General features: G+C 37.5%; 1 protein-coding gene across 1 annotated transcript; it reads right to left on the reverse strand.

Annotated features, from left to right (window-relative positions):
• Positions 1-2,458: 2,458 nt before the first annotated feature.
• On the reverse strand, positions 2,459-15,938 carry LOC133152746 (excitatory amino acid transporter 2-like). Its single transcript, XM_061276610.1, has 11 exons — positions 15,790-15,938; positions 9,140-9,279; positions 8,779-8,931; positions 7,736-7,986; positions 7,509-7,617; positions 7,284-7,410; positions 6,943-7,176; positions 6,103-6,297; positions 5,835-5,969; positions 3,648-3,858; positions 2,459-2,695 (listed from the first exon to the last, which is right to left on the reverse strand). The coding sequence occupies exons 1-11, from the start codon at positions 15,822-15,824 to the stop codon at positions 2,624-2,626; spliced, it is 1,662 nt and encodes a 553-aa protein (XP_061132594.1). The 5' UTR covers positions 15,825-15,938; the 3' UTR covers positions 2,459-2,623.
• Between the last annotated feature and the right edge of the window lie 2,868 nt (positions 15,939-18,806).

Consider the following 18,806-nt stretch of genomic DNA (forward strand, 5'->3'; position numbering starts at 1 on the left):
TTTTAGTACCCTTTTTGCCTGACAAAGACTTCTGCCCTCATGCATGTGGATTCGGAGAGTCTAGGTCACGATACATTACAATGCGGAAAAGAAGAATACAGAAAAATAAATAGAAAATATATGTTGAATTTACTAAAGATTTCAAATTCTCATTACAAAGGAAGAAAAAAAACTACCAAATAAGTTGACCAAGAACATTGACTGGTCATATCAAGAAAATATACAAGGAAATATCAAAGTGACGTTTTAAATGCAGAGATAATATAATTCCATTCATATCTGTCCGCTATTCAGAACATCCCCCATCTTCTAAAAGGTGCCAAATTTGACTGAAAGCAGTACAGTTCAGTTCAACATGTCACACTTTGGCTTAAAACAGTAAACCCTGATCTGTCAGATGTTTTCACTGAGCAGTATATTAGTCAGATATGTAATCAAATGCATGCAAACGCAAGAGCTATTGTGTTCTTCCCATTCCAGTTGTCTGTCAGACAACTGTGTCTCACTTGACCCTTGCTTGTGCAAAGGTGGCAAAAAGCTGTGGTACATGCAGTTGAGTTTTTCTGGTACCCACTACATTTCCATAAATGACGATTTGAATACTCAAAGTATTAATGTTGCCATTTTTATCAAGCAGTACAGATTGAAAATGGCCCAAAGCAAACATCGTACTCAGGTCTCACTCCGTACATGCAGACACTTAGCTGCCACCAACATTTTGCCACTTACAAAGTTGTTTCACTTTGCTCATGACTTTGAAACAATCAAATATACAATCAAATAATTAAACTATTCATTTAATAATTAGGGACTGTCTACTTGATCATGATTTGAAGTACAGTAGTTACTACATTAAAAGTCAATTTTTTAAATAATAATTAAAGTTCACAAACTATCAAAAACCACAGTGGAGTATAATAAACATACTTCTAACATTTGTATCTAATTATACAAACATAGCAAAAAACATTTGAAACAATAACAATTAAGCTATATACAAGTCTTACAGAGTTATCTAACTACAAACTATATACACAAAGTGCAAGGAGGCACTTTAAGCATTTTTATTTTTGGTACCTTAGCTTTTGCTTTTTTCAGACCAACAATAAATAAGTAAAATCTGAGTTAAGATACAATCAAATGCTGGAGACAAACTCATTTTGCATTTGATAAACAAACAGGATCAAACCAATTCAGATACGAAGTCAAAGACAAAAAACAAATTCTACATCAAATTTCTGCTGATGAAGAGGGCCCAGCCATCCTCATTCTGCCATTAAGTTGGATAGAAATAATTTCCTCAATGATTGGGAGTCCCAGCTTAATGTGTATTTTCGGAATTTCAAAAGCATGCTCACTGCATTGTGCAGCGGATTTCTTCAAGGCAAGTTAAATATTTAACAAACAACAAGAAACTGAAAGAAAAACACAAAACAATGCACTGTCTTGAGTAGTGAGAATCATTTCTACTGTTTTCCTCTTTACAAATTCCTATCTTATTTACCATATTTATTTATCTATTTCTTTGCTCAGAAACAGCACCTACTGTATGAACACAAACATTCCAGGCATATCCAGTAACTACTCCCAAAAAATCAGTGTTTCAAACGTTACAAAAACATTTACAAAAACATAAACAAATAACCTTGGAGGGCCTCCTCATCATGCGCTGGCTGTTGCCACACCTTTTCTGCTTGATGGTCTAAATAAGACATAAGCTTTCGGCTTAGGCTCGACTGTGTGTGCGACATCAGGCTGTAATCCAATTAGTCAAAAAGTAAAAGGTACTGCACCAGCCTGTCTTTCCCTTAACCTTCTGTGCTCATGTTTGCATTTTGAGCGACATTCAAAAAAAGAAATCTAAATTCAAAAGCGTTTTTTGAAGCAACCACCCATTACTGACAATAAGCAGCACTCAGCAGTTAAAAAAATGCTAAAGCATTGACCTTGAGATTTGCATCAAACCAATGTTTGGCTTTCCCATTCTAATATAATTTCAGCTCTCTATGCAACATAAAGATGTTAAATACAAAAGTGAAATGAAATGTTACAAAAAGTTGAAGAGGTCTATAATTGACTAATCATGAAGTTTGCAGCAGCACCAAATAAGGCCCTGAGTCTTTTTAACCAAATGTTGTTGGAACTTGGTTTTTGCAGGTGGTTTTCTGAGGTGAGATGGATAACTGAATAGGAATTGAAAACGGCAACTTTAATATGATTCTCCTGTTCATTCCCTGCGGTTAAAGTTGCGTGTCATTTTGCAAATATACATATATTTAGTATACGTTCCAAATTTTGGGCTCACTTAGAAATGTCCTTATTTTTAAAATAAAATTGGATTTTTTTTTCTATGAGGATAACATTAAACTAATCAGGAATACACTTTATACATTGACAATGTGGTAAATGATTATTCTAGCCAGAAACGTCTGTTTTTTAATGCAAAATCTACGTCGGTGTATGAAGGCCCATTTCCAGCAACCATCTCTCCAGTGTTCTAATGGTCCATTGTATTTGCTAATCGTGTTAGAAGGCTAGTGGATGATTATAAAACCAGTTTTTGTCATGAGAAGGTAAAAGCTTGTGGAACTCAGGGTAAGGCGCAGCAGCTCCTGGGTTTGTTTTACTCGAATTTCCGTAGTTCCTCTTCAACAAAACAGAATCCTGCCGTCTTGCCATTTTTGCTCAAGGTGTCCTGAAAGCAATTATCAACAGTTTCTAACCAAGGCTCCAAGGCACCATAACACACCATTAGTGATTGAAGCAGAGAAGCCAAAAGTTCTTGACATTCAGGCCATTGTCCTCAGGGTGGGTATGAAAATGGGATTTCTCAATCCATGTATGTATGTCTTTGAGCACTCGTGTAATGAAATAGGCGTTTTACGGTGACACAAATACATCAAAACAGGGTTAACGCGTTTTGAGAGTTGGCCATGTATTTAATGGATTCTCTGCCCAACCGAATTTTAATACGCCAAATGATGAGAGAGCAGTTTCAGCATCATTCACAATGCAAATCCACCACAAGGTAAACTAACACCAATTATTTGGCTGCTGCTTGTAAAAGAGGATCACATTAGTTATTGAAGGGCTGATTTCATTCTTTTATGCATTAGTCTAGTATTAATCATAGAGAAACAGCAGTCTTTATGTCATACCACAGGCAAAGAATTATATTTTATAATATGAAGAAAATTTTGGTTGGGGCTGCCTTGAATACATAAATACATGTCCAAATAATATAATGAAAATAATACTTTTTCAGTGATACCAGACAACCACAAATAAATCAATGATACTTGTGTACATGATGTATAAGGAATGTAACAGTTATCTGGATATGATTCACGACCTTTTGAATTGTTAAAAAAAAAAAAAAAAAGAGGGGAGGTTCATAGAGTGTCATAAAAAACAAACTTAGCCTTTGGTTAACCTGGTACCACAAAAACTGCTTTTTCTTATGATGAAATGGTGAATGAGTCAATCCAGAAACTTTTTGTTCTTGTTAAATTCACTCATTTTCATTTTTTTTCTCACTGTACATTTCACACATACACCAATAAAGGAAGTCACATTGACAAGACAAACAAAGAGTAGGGGAGAATCCTCTACATACAAGTCTCTATATCCGTTAACATGAAGTGTACCTTGCAGTCGTCTATCAGGATTGAATTGTGGTGAGCGTAAACATTCTGGTTGGTGTTATTTTCAAAGAAGGACTTTGTTTTAGTCATCTCAAAATCATCCATCCGGGTTTGTTGGGCATCAAAGGACTCAAGCTCATCTTTGGAGAGATAGTACACAATACCGGCTCCGTAGGAGTCGCCAACCACATTGACTGAGGTACGGAATCGATCCCTGCATGTCAATAAGCGTGAAAACAGCTTAATTAGAGAGACCGACGGGAAAGGAAAGACAAAAGACAGAGCCAACACATGTTTTTTCCTCATTATAACAGAGTAAATTGTCTACCGTATTTTCCGCACTATAAAGCGCACCGGATTATAAAGTGCACCTTCAATAAATGGCCCATTTTAAAACTTTGTCCATATATAAGGCGCACCAGATTATAAATTGCACTATCAATGAATGGCCCATTTGAAATCTTTGTCCATATATAAATCCATATATTTGGACACGCCTGCCGTAGTAGTTCAATATTGGTCCATATATAAGGCGCACCAGATTATAAGGCGCACTGCCGGCTTTTGAGAAAATTGGAGGTTTTTAGGTGCGCCTTATAGTGCGGAAAATACGGTACTTATGTTATTGCCCCAATCACTTGTAAATTATGATAAAATATAGCACTTAGTGGTAAACCATCATGTTTTAGGCATACATGTCCATCTTTCACAGGTGTGTCAGAAAAGAAAATATTAATTGTTTTAAACTCAGACTAAGAAAATATGAGCGTTCCACTTCAATAAATGGGAAGGCTTGGAAAGTGTATTACACCATCCAGTCATTCCTTTGAAGGGGAAAACGTGTAACTTGGATATATGTAATATCTTTTGTGACTCACATATTGGAAATTTGTGTTGCATTCTGTCAGGACTGAACTCACTATTGTGTTCACTGATAAATTGATTGCTTCTGTGTATACTGTATATTACATCTGATTTCCAATAGATATTTGTCAAATATTTAGCTTTAAGAAAACTCATAATAATAATACACCGGGAAAGGATAGTAAGGCTCTTATCTGAGCACCAATAGAACAATACTGGTTGCTGGTTTGCATAATTTATTTCTACATAGCCTTTGGAAAAGCCTTATCCCTTATCTCACATGCTGATTTATAAAGAGTGTGCCAGGACTAGAAGTTCCCTCTTCTATGCCATTCTGTCTGTGCACAAAGTGTACATTGGATCAGACAAATTGATATAACTTCTACAATGGTGCCGCGTTATACATAAGCTTTGGATAGGGACCAAAATGAACAACAGAAACAGTAAACCATGATGAATGACCAAGTTTAATATGATTCAATTTTCAAATTTCCCTGTCGCCATTCCCTGGTGATGACACGTGTGTATTATTATTATTTTTACGTATTTGTCTTCGTGTGTGCTGTGTTTGGTAAATGTAAACACATCAATAACAGATGTGCATCCATTGAAATGTACATGACGTGTGAGAAAAAAAAAGAATTCATCTGGAAGAGAGCCTATTTGGGGCAAATGCACCGGGAGTGAGACCTCGGGGCATACCTAAATCGAACTGGAGGGATTGATTATGTCTCTCGGCTTGCCAGGGATCGTCTCTGGGTCACATCAGAAATTTGACCGAGGGAAAGAAATTATTTCAGTTTCCAGATGGGTGATTTAGTCGTGTTGTTCAATAATTTAACCATCATGTGGGAAAAAAAGGGCAGAAAAAAGTATCCCTCCATAAAAATGAGTAATGCATTCGGGACTAAAATACTTTTGAATTACAATCTGCATTTATTTAAAAGGCAATGACATTTAAATTACCTCCATTATATGCCTATTTAAAGATAAAGATAATTGTCTGGAAACATCGAAAACGACATACACGTTCATTCCATTAAAATAAGAACAAACCGCTCCCTAAAACAAGCCAATTTGAAAAATGAAATGAGGAAACTTTAATTGTAAAGTATTTGAAACTTTTGCTGTTACACAGTTTTTGGGGACGATGACATAGATTTTAATGATGTCTTTGGGGAAGTGAAAACTTTTGTTCGTTGCAGTTTGAACTTTTGCATTCAGTGCAGCATAGGTAAACAGAGTGCTGATTAAATAAACAGCGGGTGTGATTAGAAGAATGGGTTGATATGCAAAGAAATGACTGCTTTAGAGCATTTTACTCACAGGAGCCAGTCAACGGCCACAAGGAGGCTGATGTCCTGGGTGGGCAGCCCGACTGCTGTTAGGATTAGCAGCATGGTCACGAGTCCAGCACTGGGGATACTGGCTGCTCCAACACTAGCCATAGTTGCTGTCATACTGTAGAGGACATACATTTGAGCTTCAGAGGAATAATGATGAGCAAGTGGGTGGGCACCCACTGTGTATTTGATAGCGTGTGTATTCATAATAATAATAATAATAATCACCACGTGTGGTGTCATACCCTCACCTGACAGTGACAATTTGGCCCCAATCGAGATCAATTCCATTCATCTGAGCGATGAAGATAGCAGCTACGGCCTCATAGAGCGCCGTGCCGTCCATGTTGATGGTGGCCCCAACAGGGAGGACGAAACGGGTTACTCTCTTATCAATTTTCAGGTTCTCCTCTAAGCATCGGAATGTGACAGGCAAGGTTCCAGCACTATGGAGAATAAGACATTTTAAGAAAAGAGAAAAACATATTAGGGTTTACCTCAGTGTTGCAAACTATCAAAATAATTCTATTTCATATTCTGTATTTGGGTCATAATTCTTTTGATGTTTTCAAACCAATTGACAACCTTTCTCTGTTCTCACAAACAAATATTGTTCAAAATTATTTCTGATTTATTAATTGTTATTTGAAATCTTATATAAGCCATGACTTTAATGAGACCAAAATCATTCAAGAAAGGGCGTATGAAGAGAGAGAAAAAAATCAGCTGCAATGTTTGTTTTGTCTGACAATTAGTATTTCTTGTAGATGGTGGAGCAGTGAGCTGGCAGGAACTTAAAAGAAGTGAGCTCACCTCAGGAGGGGAATGAGGGCTTCTCACGTCATTAATAAAACACAGAGTAAATGAAAAATATCCCGCATGGAAACAAAGTTGGAAGTCGCTGCTGGCATGAATATTTCAGTTACCACTTTAAATAAAAGTTCCTGTTGTTGTTGTTTGCTATGTAGCCTTGGAAACAAGGTACGTATCAAAGCAGTGTATTTAAAAGATCCTTAAAAATAAAATCATCAGTAACAACAACCACCTTGTACTAGCCAGTGTCAGGTCACTTTTTGAATAACAGATAATACCTGGATGCTGTTCCAAGTGCCGTGACCCAAGCCTGGAATATTCCCATGAAGAACTTGAAAGGACTTTGCTTGACTATCACAAAATATATTAGAGGAAGGAAGATGCCTCCATGGATGATGAGGCCCACTATCACAGTGATCATGTACATTCCCAGCTGACGGGCAACCACCTCTAAGTCGGCAATAGAGATGATTTTCCCACATATTAGGCAAGCAATTCCAAATGGCGAGTACCTGAAATGCAACAAAAAGAAACACTCCATTTATGGAGGAGCATCAACAGTATGCCGTAGATAGTGTTAACGCTTCCTGTTTCTGGCTTTTGTGAGCCGTACACTTACCACATAATGGCACCAACAATCTTCATGATGATCTCATTCAAGACGTTAAAGAACTCCAGCATAAGCTTGGCCTTCTCCCCCATTTTCCCCATGATGACTCCGAACGCAACAAAGAATCCAATCAAACCTTTTTTATACAAAACATAAGTGCAAATTAAAAGTCAAGTCAGACACCCAGAACACAATCAGAGTACTTTTTTGTTGGGAATAAGATCAATAGCCTACCAAGGACATTCATTCCACCCTTGAACTGAAGCGACCTCTTGACGGTGAACTGCGGGGGTGCTTTGGTTCTGTTCGTTGGCACCTGTACTTTTGTGGTCACTGTTTGTATCTGCACAAGAAACAGAGCGCAACAGTTGGAACTATCTATGAATGGATGAGTTATGCATTGTATATCCTAACTTCACAACATGGGACAGCAAATAGAACATCGAAGATCAGATATGTACCTGTTGGAAGCAGGCTTGCACCAAGTTTTCTGGGAAGAGGTTTCGTATGAGATCAAATAAAGCATCCACACTGGAAACATCATCATTCTTCCTCCCCTGTCCAAGATTAGCTTTTAGCTTGGGGTTCCCGGGATGGATGACCAACACCAAGATCACCCCCAAGACTGCTGCAATCACTGTTGTTGTCATGTAGTATACCATTGCTCTGGTGCCTAAACGCCCGCTAGATTTGGCATCCAAGCCAGCCAGTCCTGTTATAAGACAAATTTCACAAGAATATCAAAATAAGGAATGAACAATTGTCCCTTTCCAGTTATATGTACCTTACTTTAATGTGCTTATGGTATGAAGTGAATGCAAAAGAACTCTTTAGTGATTGTTCGTCTATTTATTTTCTTGGGTTCACCAACCTTAATGATAAAACAAAAGACTTCCCTCAACCAAGTCGTTTAATCTTTATGTATTGTCCACACCAACTCACAACATCGCTAGTCAAGATCAACAATATACCGTTTCTGCGACGCACAGTGTTGATGTTGCACTGCTTTCCCATCCTGAGCCACCACATGGTGGGGCACAGTTTCCTTAAAGCTGTCAAGAATTCATTCTGCAAAGACTTTCCCAGCAGACCTTCTCAATCTGTTTGGGTATCCATCCTCCTCCCATCGGAGACCGCAGACCCACCTGGTGGTGGGTGATGGGTTGACAGCTACGACCCTCTACGCAACCTAGTTTTTAAGGCTTGGCTGTAATTTTAGTCTGATGGCATGACAAAGGCGATCATCAAACTGAAAATATGAATTCATAATTCTTTTCCATCTATTTAAACAATGTGCAGTTATAGGAATAGGATTTTAATTTGCATTATGAGCTGACCATTCCCGCAAAGCCATAATTCATTATTTCAATCTTGCTATATTCAACTTTTAAAAGACTTTTGTAAATTTAAGCTCTTTATCTTGGTGTTTGCTGTTTCAGCTCAAGGCTGCAGATTGCAGTGGAGAACACAGATTATAGGCAGCCGCCACTTTCTTTTTACCCACCTGTGACCAGACTTGAAACAACAAGAGGCAAAATAAGCATCTTCAACATCCTCATTAGGATCTCCCCCGGGAAGCTGATGTACATAATAACATCAGGAGGGAGAGGCGATATGTGCCGCAGCAGCATTCCAGCGATGGAACCCAGAAACACACCTGAATCAATGATAAAATAAACAAATTGACATTCACATTTACACGTCAGAATCCGTTGCCTCACTACCAACAATGAAGACATCGATGAATGATACAGTAAAGCTGCAACCATGACGATCACTAGCCACTGCTTGTTAGATGAATGCAATTGTCTTTGTTTTGTTTATCGGCTAGTGGACAATCAATATTCATCTGACCTTAAACTCACCGAGAATTGTTAGAGTTAGAACCATGTTCTTCATGATTTTATCACATACACTGCTACATGCACTCTCAGTTGAGTCCACAGTGGGCTCCAAGTGGCCCTCATCTATCCTGACCTCCACTTGCTTCTGCATCTTGTTGGTACTGTGACAGAAGAAAACAAGAAAAGGCTTTTCTCACAGCATGGTAAAAGGAGGTGTGAACTGTTTTGACCTTTTCTTTTAAACTTGGTGAATTCTATCTTTTTTTTGTACAAGAAAATTAAATTTTTAAAACTGAAGCTATTTTACTGGTCAGTAGTTTGTTCAACAGTGGGAAAACTGTTAAGGTTATTATGTACTTTTGGCACTCAGCAGGCTGTATGTTTGCTTTTTTTCAGTCAATTATGATAGCGCTGGAATAAGGAGCAATATCACTCATATTCAACCTTCTACTTGGAAATTCATTACGTGGCTGTTGTCAGGCTCAAAACCAGTGCCATGAGTGCCAAGACTGCAGTTAGTTTGTATTTTCTGAGGCCCTGCGATGCAAAAAATAAAGTACATGCACAGGTGACAGAATGCATTTTAAAACTGTATCGTGCTAATGTTTAAAATTTAGAATCAATCAATCTTTAATTCCTAGTTTAGTGTTGTAAATAGTCAAAACAGGAACACACGTAACAACAATGAAAGCGATTAAACAGTTTTCAGAATCGTAATAGCAGTTTGTTAAAAATATATACAGTATGTAAAAAGTACTTTTGAAACTTCAAAATCATATATAATAGCTTGAATTGTCATGCACAAATGCAAACAAAATAATGTTGTCTTATTTTTCAAACTCAAACGTAGCAGCATGCCACTGACCAATGTCTCAAACCTGCAAACTGGAATTCTTTCCCGGAACAATTTTTTAACATTCCACATGTAGTATGTAGATTAGCTTCCGAAAATGCAATTTTACTTCACAACTTCAATTCTCTTTTGGATTGGGAATGCCAATTCATGGATCTTGAATTTTTGGAACCAAGAAAGTTGTGCGCCACACTTCTCAGGGTTTACACAGTACTGTGTATTCTGGATTGAATTCAGTGTTTGGGTGTTTGAATTTGTCTGACCAATTGTCCTTAGGAGAACAATCAGCAGTGCACAAACGGGCGTGCTGTTTTTCTTAGGGCAAGCCAATGTGTTGCTTGGCAAAATGAAACCACTTCAGCACATATTTTTTAATGATTGATTTCTTGATTTGTGAGTGCTTCTTGCTGCTGGCTTGGCTTCACAAAAGAGACTTGCGAAATGATGAAGGATTGTAGAATGCAATTGAATGATCCTGGGCCAGAATGAAAGCTCGTAGGTGTCAGAAATTGGCTTCATACGTCACAGCAATTTTCAGGAACGTTCATTTTACAATTATGTAAATTACTAGTGTCAAGCAAATACTTCAAGCAATATTCAGTTTTTACCAGAAATATTTTACACAGCTTTACAAAAACCATATTTTTTTCTTAACTTTGTGTAAAAGGAAAAACTCATTAAATCACATTGACTTTGAATATGTGTAGTCGTGTTTGTTTGAGTGTTTGTAAAATAAAGTTATCTCGAACAAAATTTGCTATGACTGTATTCTAACACATCTGTTTATTCTGCGAGTTCCCTCCTTGACCCGTAACTATTCATTTCCCAAAGCTTTATCGAAATTGATTCAGAAATGACTCCCCAATTCAGATAACCCAGAAAAACAAACTAATGGATGGAATAAAACTTAAGTTTAATGAAAATATATGTAAAACAATTTACTTCTCGATCTTGAAAGTTCAAACGTCATTTTGGTACTTCCAAATCTCACAGTGATATACTGCTAATTCCAAACTTTTTCTCATGCTGCTTCATCACACTTGATGCAACATGTTGGTTTGCTATGGTTTGGCGTAAAGCCCTTGGACTTAAAGATCAGCTCTCCCCTGTGCGGCCTTTAAATCTGCTCTGCAGAGTACAGACGTTTGCGGTTATGTAACAAAGCTCACGGCATTGAGACGTTTGACCTTCTTGACTTTAACGCCTGGATTATCAAGTAAGTACAAAATGAACATTATTTATTTTGATCTGGAAAGGTAAAATACAAGAGAAAGATTTCACCTTGTGGGTTTGTTGGGAGTATTAGAAGAGATGTAGAAAAGGAAGAGATTATTGCGTTAACACCATGCAGGCTACTTGAGGTTTAATTACACATCAAATCTTGAACTACTGAAGAAAATTCTGCACGACACGATTGAAGGAACATTTGCGGTAAGCGATCTGACAAGTCAATCACGGCTGCCTGATACCCAATATTCCAGCATTAATGAGACTTAAGTCTTTTCAAGAGGGTAAAATTAGCACCTTCAGCACACGACTAATTGTGTTACGTAACTGAAAAAAGGCTTCCCAGGGAAAGTCAAGGTGCCACCAAGGTGTGCCTGGTAAATGTAATAATGTATGAGATTACCCATTTGAGATTTGTGGATTTTACGAGTATTGTCCTGAAAGTAAGAATGCTAAAACAAATGACAGATAAAAAGATTGATGAAAGAAATGTTATCATTGCAAGCTAAATTGCTTCTGTTAACATTAACCAATAGATTCCATAAAAGTGCCAAAACACTTATAAAAAGATATATAAACAATTACAAAAACAGTTTATTTCATCTTCTAACACATACATAGCTCAATGGCTGTAAATGTACAACAAATTGGCAATATTGTGTGAAATCAAATTCTTCAACAAACATTTGACTGAAAATCCACTCTTGTAATGTTTGTCTAAATCACCACATTGATTTCTGTATGACATCATTGTATGCAACACATGGATTCCAAATGCACTTACCTGTTCATTTGGGAGCAGTTTAGAATGAAAATTGTATGTAAGAGAGACTGTGCTGCTATCCTTCAGGTGAACATTAACAAAGTCATGGCTTGTTAGTTAGTAAATCCAATTAGAAGCCCCCCCCCCCAAGAAATAATTTAGCTCTTCAAAATTGGTTATTCTGCCTTTAAAAAGTTGCAGACAACTTCCTTTTCAGCATGCAAAATAGATCCAGATTCTCAGATGCTTGCACATGCAGCTGCAGAGATTTGCGGAAAGGTAAACTGGCTTTCCTGTAGATCCGACAGAACACCTCCCGACAAAAAGGGTGGAGTCAATCTGCCAAGATTAGTAATAGAACACTGTCCTTGCTGCTGTTATTATTTCACCTACTAGTTCTGTCCCCTTTAACAATGAAGTATTTACTACATCTTATTTAGAACTTCTCAAAACACCATCCATCCATTATCTGTACCACTTGACCCCATGGGGGTCGCGGGCGTGCTGGAGCCTATCCCAGCAGTCATCCGGCAGTAGGCAGGGGACACCCTGAACCGGTTGCCAGCCAATCGCATAGCCGAACAACCATTTGCACTCAGACTCTCACCTAGGGACAATTTGGAGGGCTCAATCCACCTACCAAGCATGTTTTTGAGATGTGGGAGGGAAACGGAGTGCCCAGAGAAAACCCATGCGGGCACGGGGACAACATGCAAACTCCACACATGGAGGAACATAGGTGGAATAATTTCTCAAAACACATTTCATATAATAACAAAAACAAAACATCTTGTCTTAGTGACTGCGTAGCGTCTTGTACTTTTACTGTCTGAACTGTCTGTATGCACACTGGCTCTTATTTGTTGTGTTATCTGTTTATTTATTATTTATTATTACTCTTATTATTTATTGTTTGTGCCTTTTTGTTTATGATGTTTTTTACTTTTGCGCTATGCTTGCTGGCTCCGTTTTGCTCCTCTTATTTATTGTGTTATCTGATTATTTATTATTTATTCATCACTCTTACTATTGATTGTTTGAATTTTTTGCCTTCTTGTTTTTATATTGTGTCGCGTACTTGTATGTCTATCGTGTTATGTGTCTCGTCACCGTGGGATAGAGAAAAACGTAATTTCGGTCTCTTTGTGTGTTGTGACGTGGAGAGATTGACAATAAAGCTGACTTTGACTTTGACTTTGACTTTTGAAATATTGTTTGTTAGTTCATTAATATTCACTGTATGTATCGCATACAAGGGATGGAGGTTTCAAGCCTATGTGAAATCATGAATCTTTATTAATATTATTTCCACAAATGGTTCTTGAATAAAACATGAGCAAGCTTTTTCCAAACATGACTTGTGCAGGATACAGGCTTGTATTATCGCTCCTGCAGTATATCAAGTAAATTGTGGTTTTCGAATCCTTTTACACGTTTATCAATTATTTACACACGAACGTTATCGTAAAGTTTGGAAATTGTAGAATTGGATCATATAAATGATAACTGTATACCATAGATGAACAATGTTGATAAAAAACACAAAAATGTAATTCATTAAATGTTAACCATCTATCCATGTATCCATCCATGTATTCATCCATGCATCATCCACGCATCCATCCACGCATCCATCCACACATCTATCCATCCATCCACACATCCATCCACACATCCATCCATCCATCCATTCATCCATCCATCCATCCATCCGTCCATCCATCCATCCATCCATCCATCCATCCATCCGTCCATCCATCCATCCATCCATCCATCCATCCATCCATCCAACATTTTCCAAACTGGTGCAGGATGCAAGCTTGCATTATCCAGATTATACATGATACAGGGCGAGGCAGACCCTGACTAGTCAGCTGAACGGCAAGAACAAGAGCCGGGCTATTAACACCTATGCCTTGTAAGGAAGCAGATTCCCATTAGACAGAATTCTACTGACCAGGGAGCCACTGATATCAAGACAAGAAAGCTCCTTACAATGCACAGAGGGTTCCGCTTCGTTCAGCATCCTGAGGCTGTATTCAAAGTGGGGAGAGGGTTGGCCATGGACTGGACTATATAGTCCAGAATACTATACAGGAGGAAACAAGACGCCTCCAAAAATATATCAAGATGATGGACCCGAAGGATAACCTGCTATCTATCTATCTATCTATCTATCTATCTATCTATCTATCTATCTATCTATCTATCTATCTATCTATCTATCTATCTATCTATCTATCTATCTATCTATCTATCTATCTATCTATCTATCTATCTATCTATCTATCTATCTATCTATCTATCTATCTATCTATCTATCTATCTATCTATCTATCTATCTATCTATCTATCTATCTATCTATCTATCTATCTATCTATCTATCTATCTAGATATAATATTGTGCCTGATACTGTATATATTTTTGAAGCAGAACATTATCAGTGTGCAAGCTTGTCTCTTTGCATTCACACAATCCTGTAAACGTGCCATGACTGATCAGCGGTCAATGATATCAGCCGTCAGCGATTAGAAAGTGAGAAAGCAAACACGCACAGAGCACATGGCAAACCATTTGCACACGCAATTTCACACCTCACTCCGCCTTTCCTCTCTGCACTGTGCACCGAGCCAACCTCATGCTGCAACACCTGACAACACACACCACGCTTAGACAGCAGGTGCCTATAATTAACTCATCCGTCCTGAGCCATCTTAATCCAGAACACACAGAGATGGATCAGACACACTCAGAGAACAGGGTATCCAATGTAGTATTTTACATCATACTTCCTTGAATCAAAGAAAACACCTATTTCCCCTAACAGTTGGAATTCATATTGCATCAGGGCCATATAGCCTGTATTAAAATCATCCGGAGGGCCACGAGATACACCAAATCCCCGTTAATGATGTGCGTAAACGTCATGAACTGTTCTGGATTATTGTTTCTGACATATTTGTATTGCATTACATGTGTGTTCTATATTGCAGAATTGTCCTGATAATTATTAAATTCATCAATAAATCTCAGTTTTTCTCCATGTTGTGTTTATTTGTGCGACTTCATTCGCTTGGCAACCATTTTGTTGAATTACTTGAATTTGTTGCTGTAGGTTTATACTAACCTTAACCCTAATACGAATGTATGCTGTGTTCATGGTGCATATTATTGTTACTCAGTAATACAGATCAAATTAAATGTAACACTAGTATCCACTGTGTTGGATAATGAAAAAAAATATTTTGAATACAGGCCGCATTCCTTTTCGAAGTTTCCCTCGTAAACACACTTGATTCAATTAATTAGGATAAATTATCGAGCGCCTGCAAAACGTGAGGATGAACTGATATTTCAATTTGGTGTGTTTAACGAGGGAAACTTCAAATACTTGCAGGGATGCGGCCCACGGACTGGAGTTTGTATTTCGATTTCGTTACAATAATATTTGAATACAGATTATCTTTTGTCTTCTAACATGAAAATTAACATATCTTTGCTCTGCTTAAAGAAAGAACCATTTTATCAGGGGTTAAGATAACGTTCGTCTTAAAGTTACTATTGACATTTGTGGAGTATTAAATCAGATAGTTTGGGGGAACTTAATGATCTCAAAGGTAAGAATTTACCATTTACAGGGGTGGACTACAGTCATGTGGACCTGCAAAGTTTAAGACCAAGTGTACTACAAGAATTACAGACAAAAAATAACTATAGCATTTGATACATCCAGACAAAATCCTTTCACTAATGACATGATGCTTGTTGTCTATGTGTATCCTGAAATATATATTCACATACGACTCTCAATATGAAACTTGCTCACCTGTTGGGTATCTTGTCTTCTTCAAACTTGTACATTTTTATCCCTAAGATAACTGTAAATGTACTTTGTTAATTTTTTAAGATGATTGGCTAGTATTTGACTATTATTATTTTTTATTTACAATATATGACAGATCTGATACAGCATGTTCCTCTGCAAAGGTCTACTGCAGAGATCCTTGCACCTCCCCGTTTGCAAACTCCAATGAGAGTGTAGCGCATGCGCTTTATCTACCCTGATGCTTAGACAGAGGGTGAAGAGTTCAAACGTGGGACCGAATGTCTTCTTAGGTGTGTTTGTGGTTTTCTCACAATAAATCACACGATTCTCACATTTTCACTCCAGAGTCACAGAGAGGAGGAGCTTAAATAGTACGGTTGAAAACCGTGACAAAACCAATTGGCATGCAAAATAAGAAAACAAACAAAATGGAAGAATCTAACATCAGATTGTTTTGTTTTTCTTAACGATATCCCCATTGAGCAATAAACGCTGTGTAATTGTAATACTAACCTGTTTTGTGTTCCATCAGTAAATTTCCGGTTGAATAATGTGCAGACCTTTACACTTATATACATGCAACCCTATTTTCTCTGCAAGTTGCAGATTTTGGTACGAGCCCAATTTATTGTGCTTTGTCTTAGTTCCTCCGCTCAAAGCTGTAAAGGAACGGGGCATGTGTCTGCATCTTAGGAGTAAGAGCTATGTTTAGCCAATCCTCTCAGTGTGTTCCTCAATGACAGCACGTTGGACAGGCTGCATGAGAACTCACAAACACCTGATCTCACGTGCACAGAGGCCACATATACCCATAGAAATGATTTGAAATGAAACGAGTTTAATGCAAATTAAGACAGCAACAAGATTTAATTCCAATTCCAAGGGCAATCTTTCATTAAAAAAATATTGTCTATAATCACATAGTTATGAAACAAATCAGCAAGCAAATGCATCATCAAATGCATTGATTGTGGAGGGCCAGCTATCTGTTAAATATAAATGTCTCCAACCAAAAACTGAAACGGTTGGGCCAAATGCACTCTCTATGAGTCAGACAGACTCAGGTGCACTATCCATGCGCAAATATTTGTTTGGATTGTTCTGCAACTTGGTATTTTAGGGTGGCTTTTACACCTACCCAAGGGACTGTCAATAAAAATTAGCTTTGTTTAACAGACTGCCACATTTCATTGTCCAATGTTGATAGATGTGTGTTGTCCCTTTTTGAATAAAGAAATGAAGAAGAAGAATTTCACGATCAGAGAAACTACAATCTGGAACAACTCAAATTAATAAGACATTGTGTTATTTTGTTGTTGTCAAGAAACCTCACACTGTAATATTGGAAACACTCCACTTAATTTCAGTCGCTGGTTACAAAGCAAGAAGTGGTACCCCGCCCGCTCGACTCTGTACGTAACCCTCTTTTTCTTGTGTGTGCACTCCGACTCTAATCACGGGACCCTTTTTGCAGGACCGAGCAATAGATTCAATTTGAATCCAGAGAAAAGAGGCCTCCAGCCTCTTTAATAACCATGGACATGAACTTTGGTTATTGTGGTCATACAGAGATGTGATCTTCCCATTGAAACAACATTAATGGCGTTTTCACGATTTCTAGTAATACAGCTTGTTTAACAGGTTTTTAGGTTCCAGTAAAAGAGATGCTTTTGTTTGCTTGTGTTTGTCAACCTGACTGATGACAGATGGGATGCTAAGTGGACGTTTCTGCAAGAGCCATGGAATAATAGTGGTTGGAAAAATACAGAGAACACAAAGTGTTTTGGCTTGTCCTTTGATAGAAAGCATTATAAAAAAAAAAACAGAACATCACCATAAATGTAAGCACAAGTTAGCTTTGATTGTACTGACTGAAGTGAAGTATTATTGCCATCAAGTGTCATTCTGCAGAATTGCAGCAGCGAGGCAGTCATTGAATTTATTTCAAAGAAAATCCCCTGGGTATGAAAACACAATCAAGTGTCAATTGAAATGTTCCTATCTTTATATGCACATGTAACCACCCTTTTATGATCTCTCATTCCCCAGCTAAAGACACAATTAACACTCAATTTGGAAGTACTGATGAATTAATGTATCAAAGAATGTACATATATATATATATAAAAAAAAAAGGTACTGGGTTTCTGGGCATAACCTTTTGTATGGTTGTTTGAATCTCGGCCCTTGCCAATAAGTCAAAGCAAAAAGCAGTGATTAGTTTTGTTTTTACCTTTTTCTTTCCGGTTGCTTTTGTGTACTGGTCATAGCTGTACCTGCCTCTCACACATCATCTGGGATAAGTCAAAGTCACGCTCATCAACTAAATAAATGCTCACTTCTCACCATCAAGGCATAAATCTTGATTATAGCCTCAATTCCATTAACCTGAATTTAGCAAATACCTCTGCTTAGTATTCATGATATGCACCCGAGGGCAATTGTGCATTAAAGTGGAGAGTACATGATGAGAATAATAGGGGCATGCTAATGAGGCAAAACCTTGATGAGAGATTTAGAAAGGCCAGAGCACAAATTTCTGTCCCATCATGAGGTTTAATGAACATACTGTACACTGGAAAAACTATTTTCTCCGTGTGTAATGCATTTTCACACATCAATAAACGTTTTTAATTCACATTTGTTCGAAGATAAAAGAACTCTGTGAGGGGAGTTGCACAAAGAATTTGCATGTATGAGACATATAGCTATGCCTGGAGTGCCCGTCAAAGGTTTCGTAATAAATTATATTAATTTGTGGGTGTACAAGGTTAATGGATGTTTTTAATTTTTCCACTTGAAAACTCTTCAGTTTTGCATTTGTACAGTTTGTAGGTAACGTTAAAGGTTTAAAATAGTTTAGCTTGTTTTTTTAAGTTTAGCATCTCAACACCAAGATATTTGAGATGTCAATTTTTAAAGCCACTAACTACTTTAGAAAACATGGGTGAATGGATGAATATATTGATAGCTCTTCACGTTCAAAAGGGAGGCACATGCAAAGAAAACAAACAATG

This window comes from Syngnathus typhle, linkage group LG4, assembly GCF_033458585.1.
Source record: "Syngnathus typhle isolate RoL2023-S1 ecotype Sweden linkage group LG4, RoL_Styp_1.0, whole genome shotgun sequence".
NCBI classification, from domain to species: Eukaryota; Metazoa; Chordata; class Actinopteri; order Syngnathiformes; family Syngnathidae; genus Syngnathus; species Syngnathus typhle.

Coding starts and splice junctions, on each gene's coding strand:
- LOC133152746 (XM_061276610.1), bottom strand. CDS start 15,824: ATGTACAAGTTTGAAGAAGACAAGATACCCAACAG. Junction 7,177..7,283: donor ATTGTTGGTGCCATTATGTG/GTAAGTGTACGG, acceptor GTTGCATTTCAG/GTACTCGCCATTTGGAATTG. Junction 3,859..5,834: donor GTGGCCGTTGACTGGCTCCT/GTGAGTAAAATG, acceptor ATTGACATGCAG/GGATCGATTCCGTACCTCAG.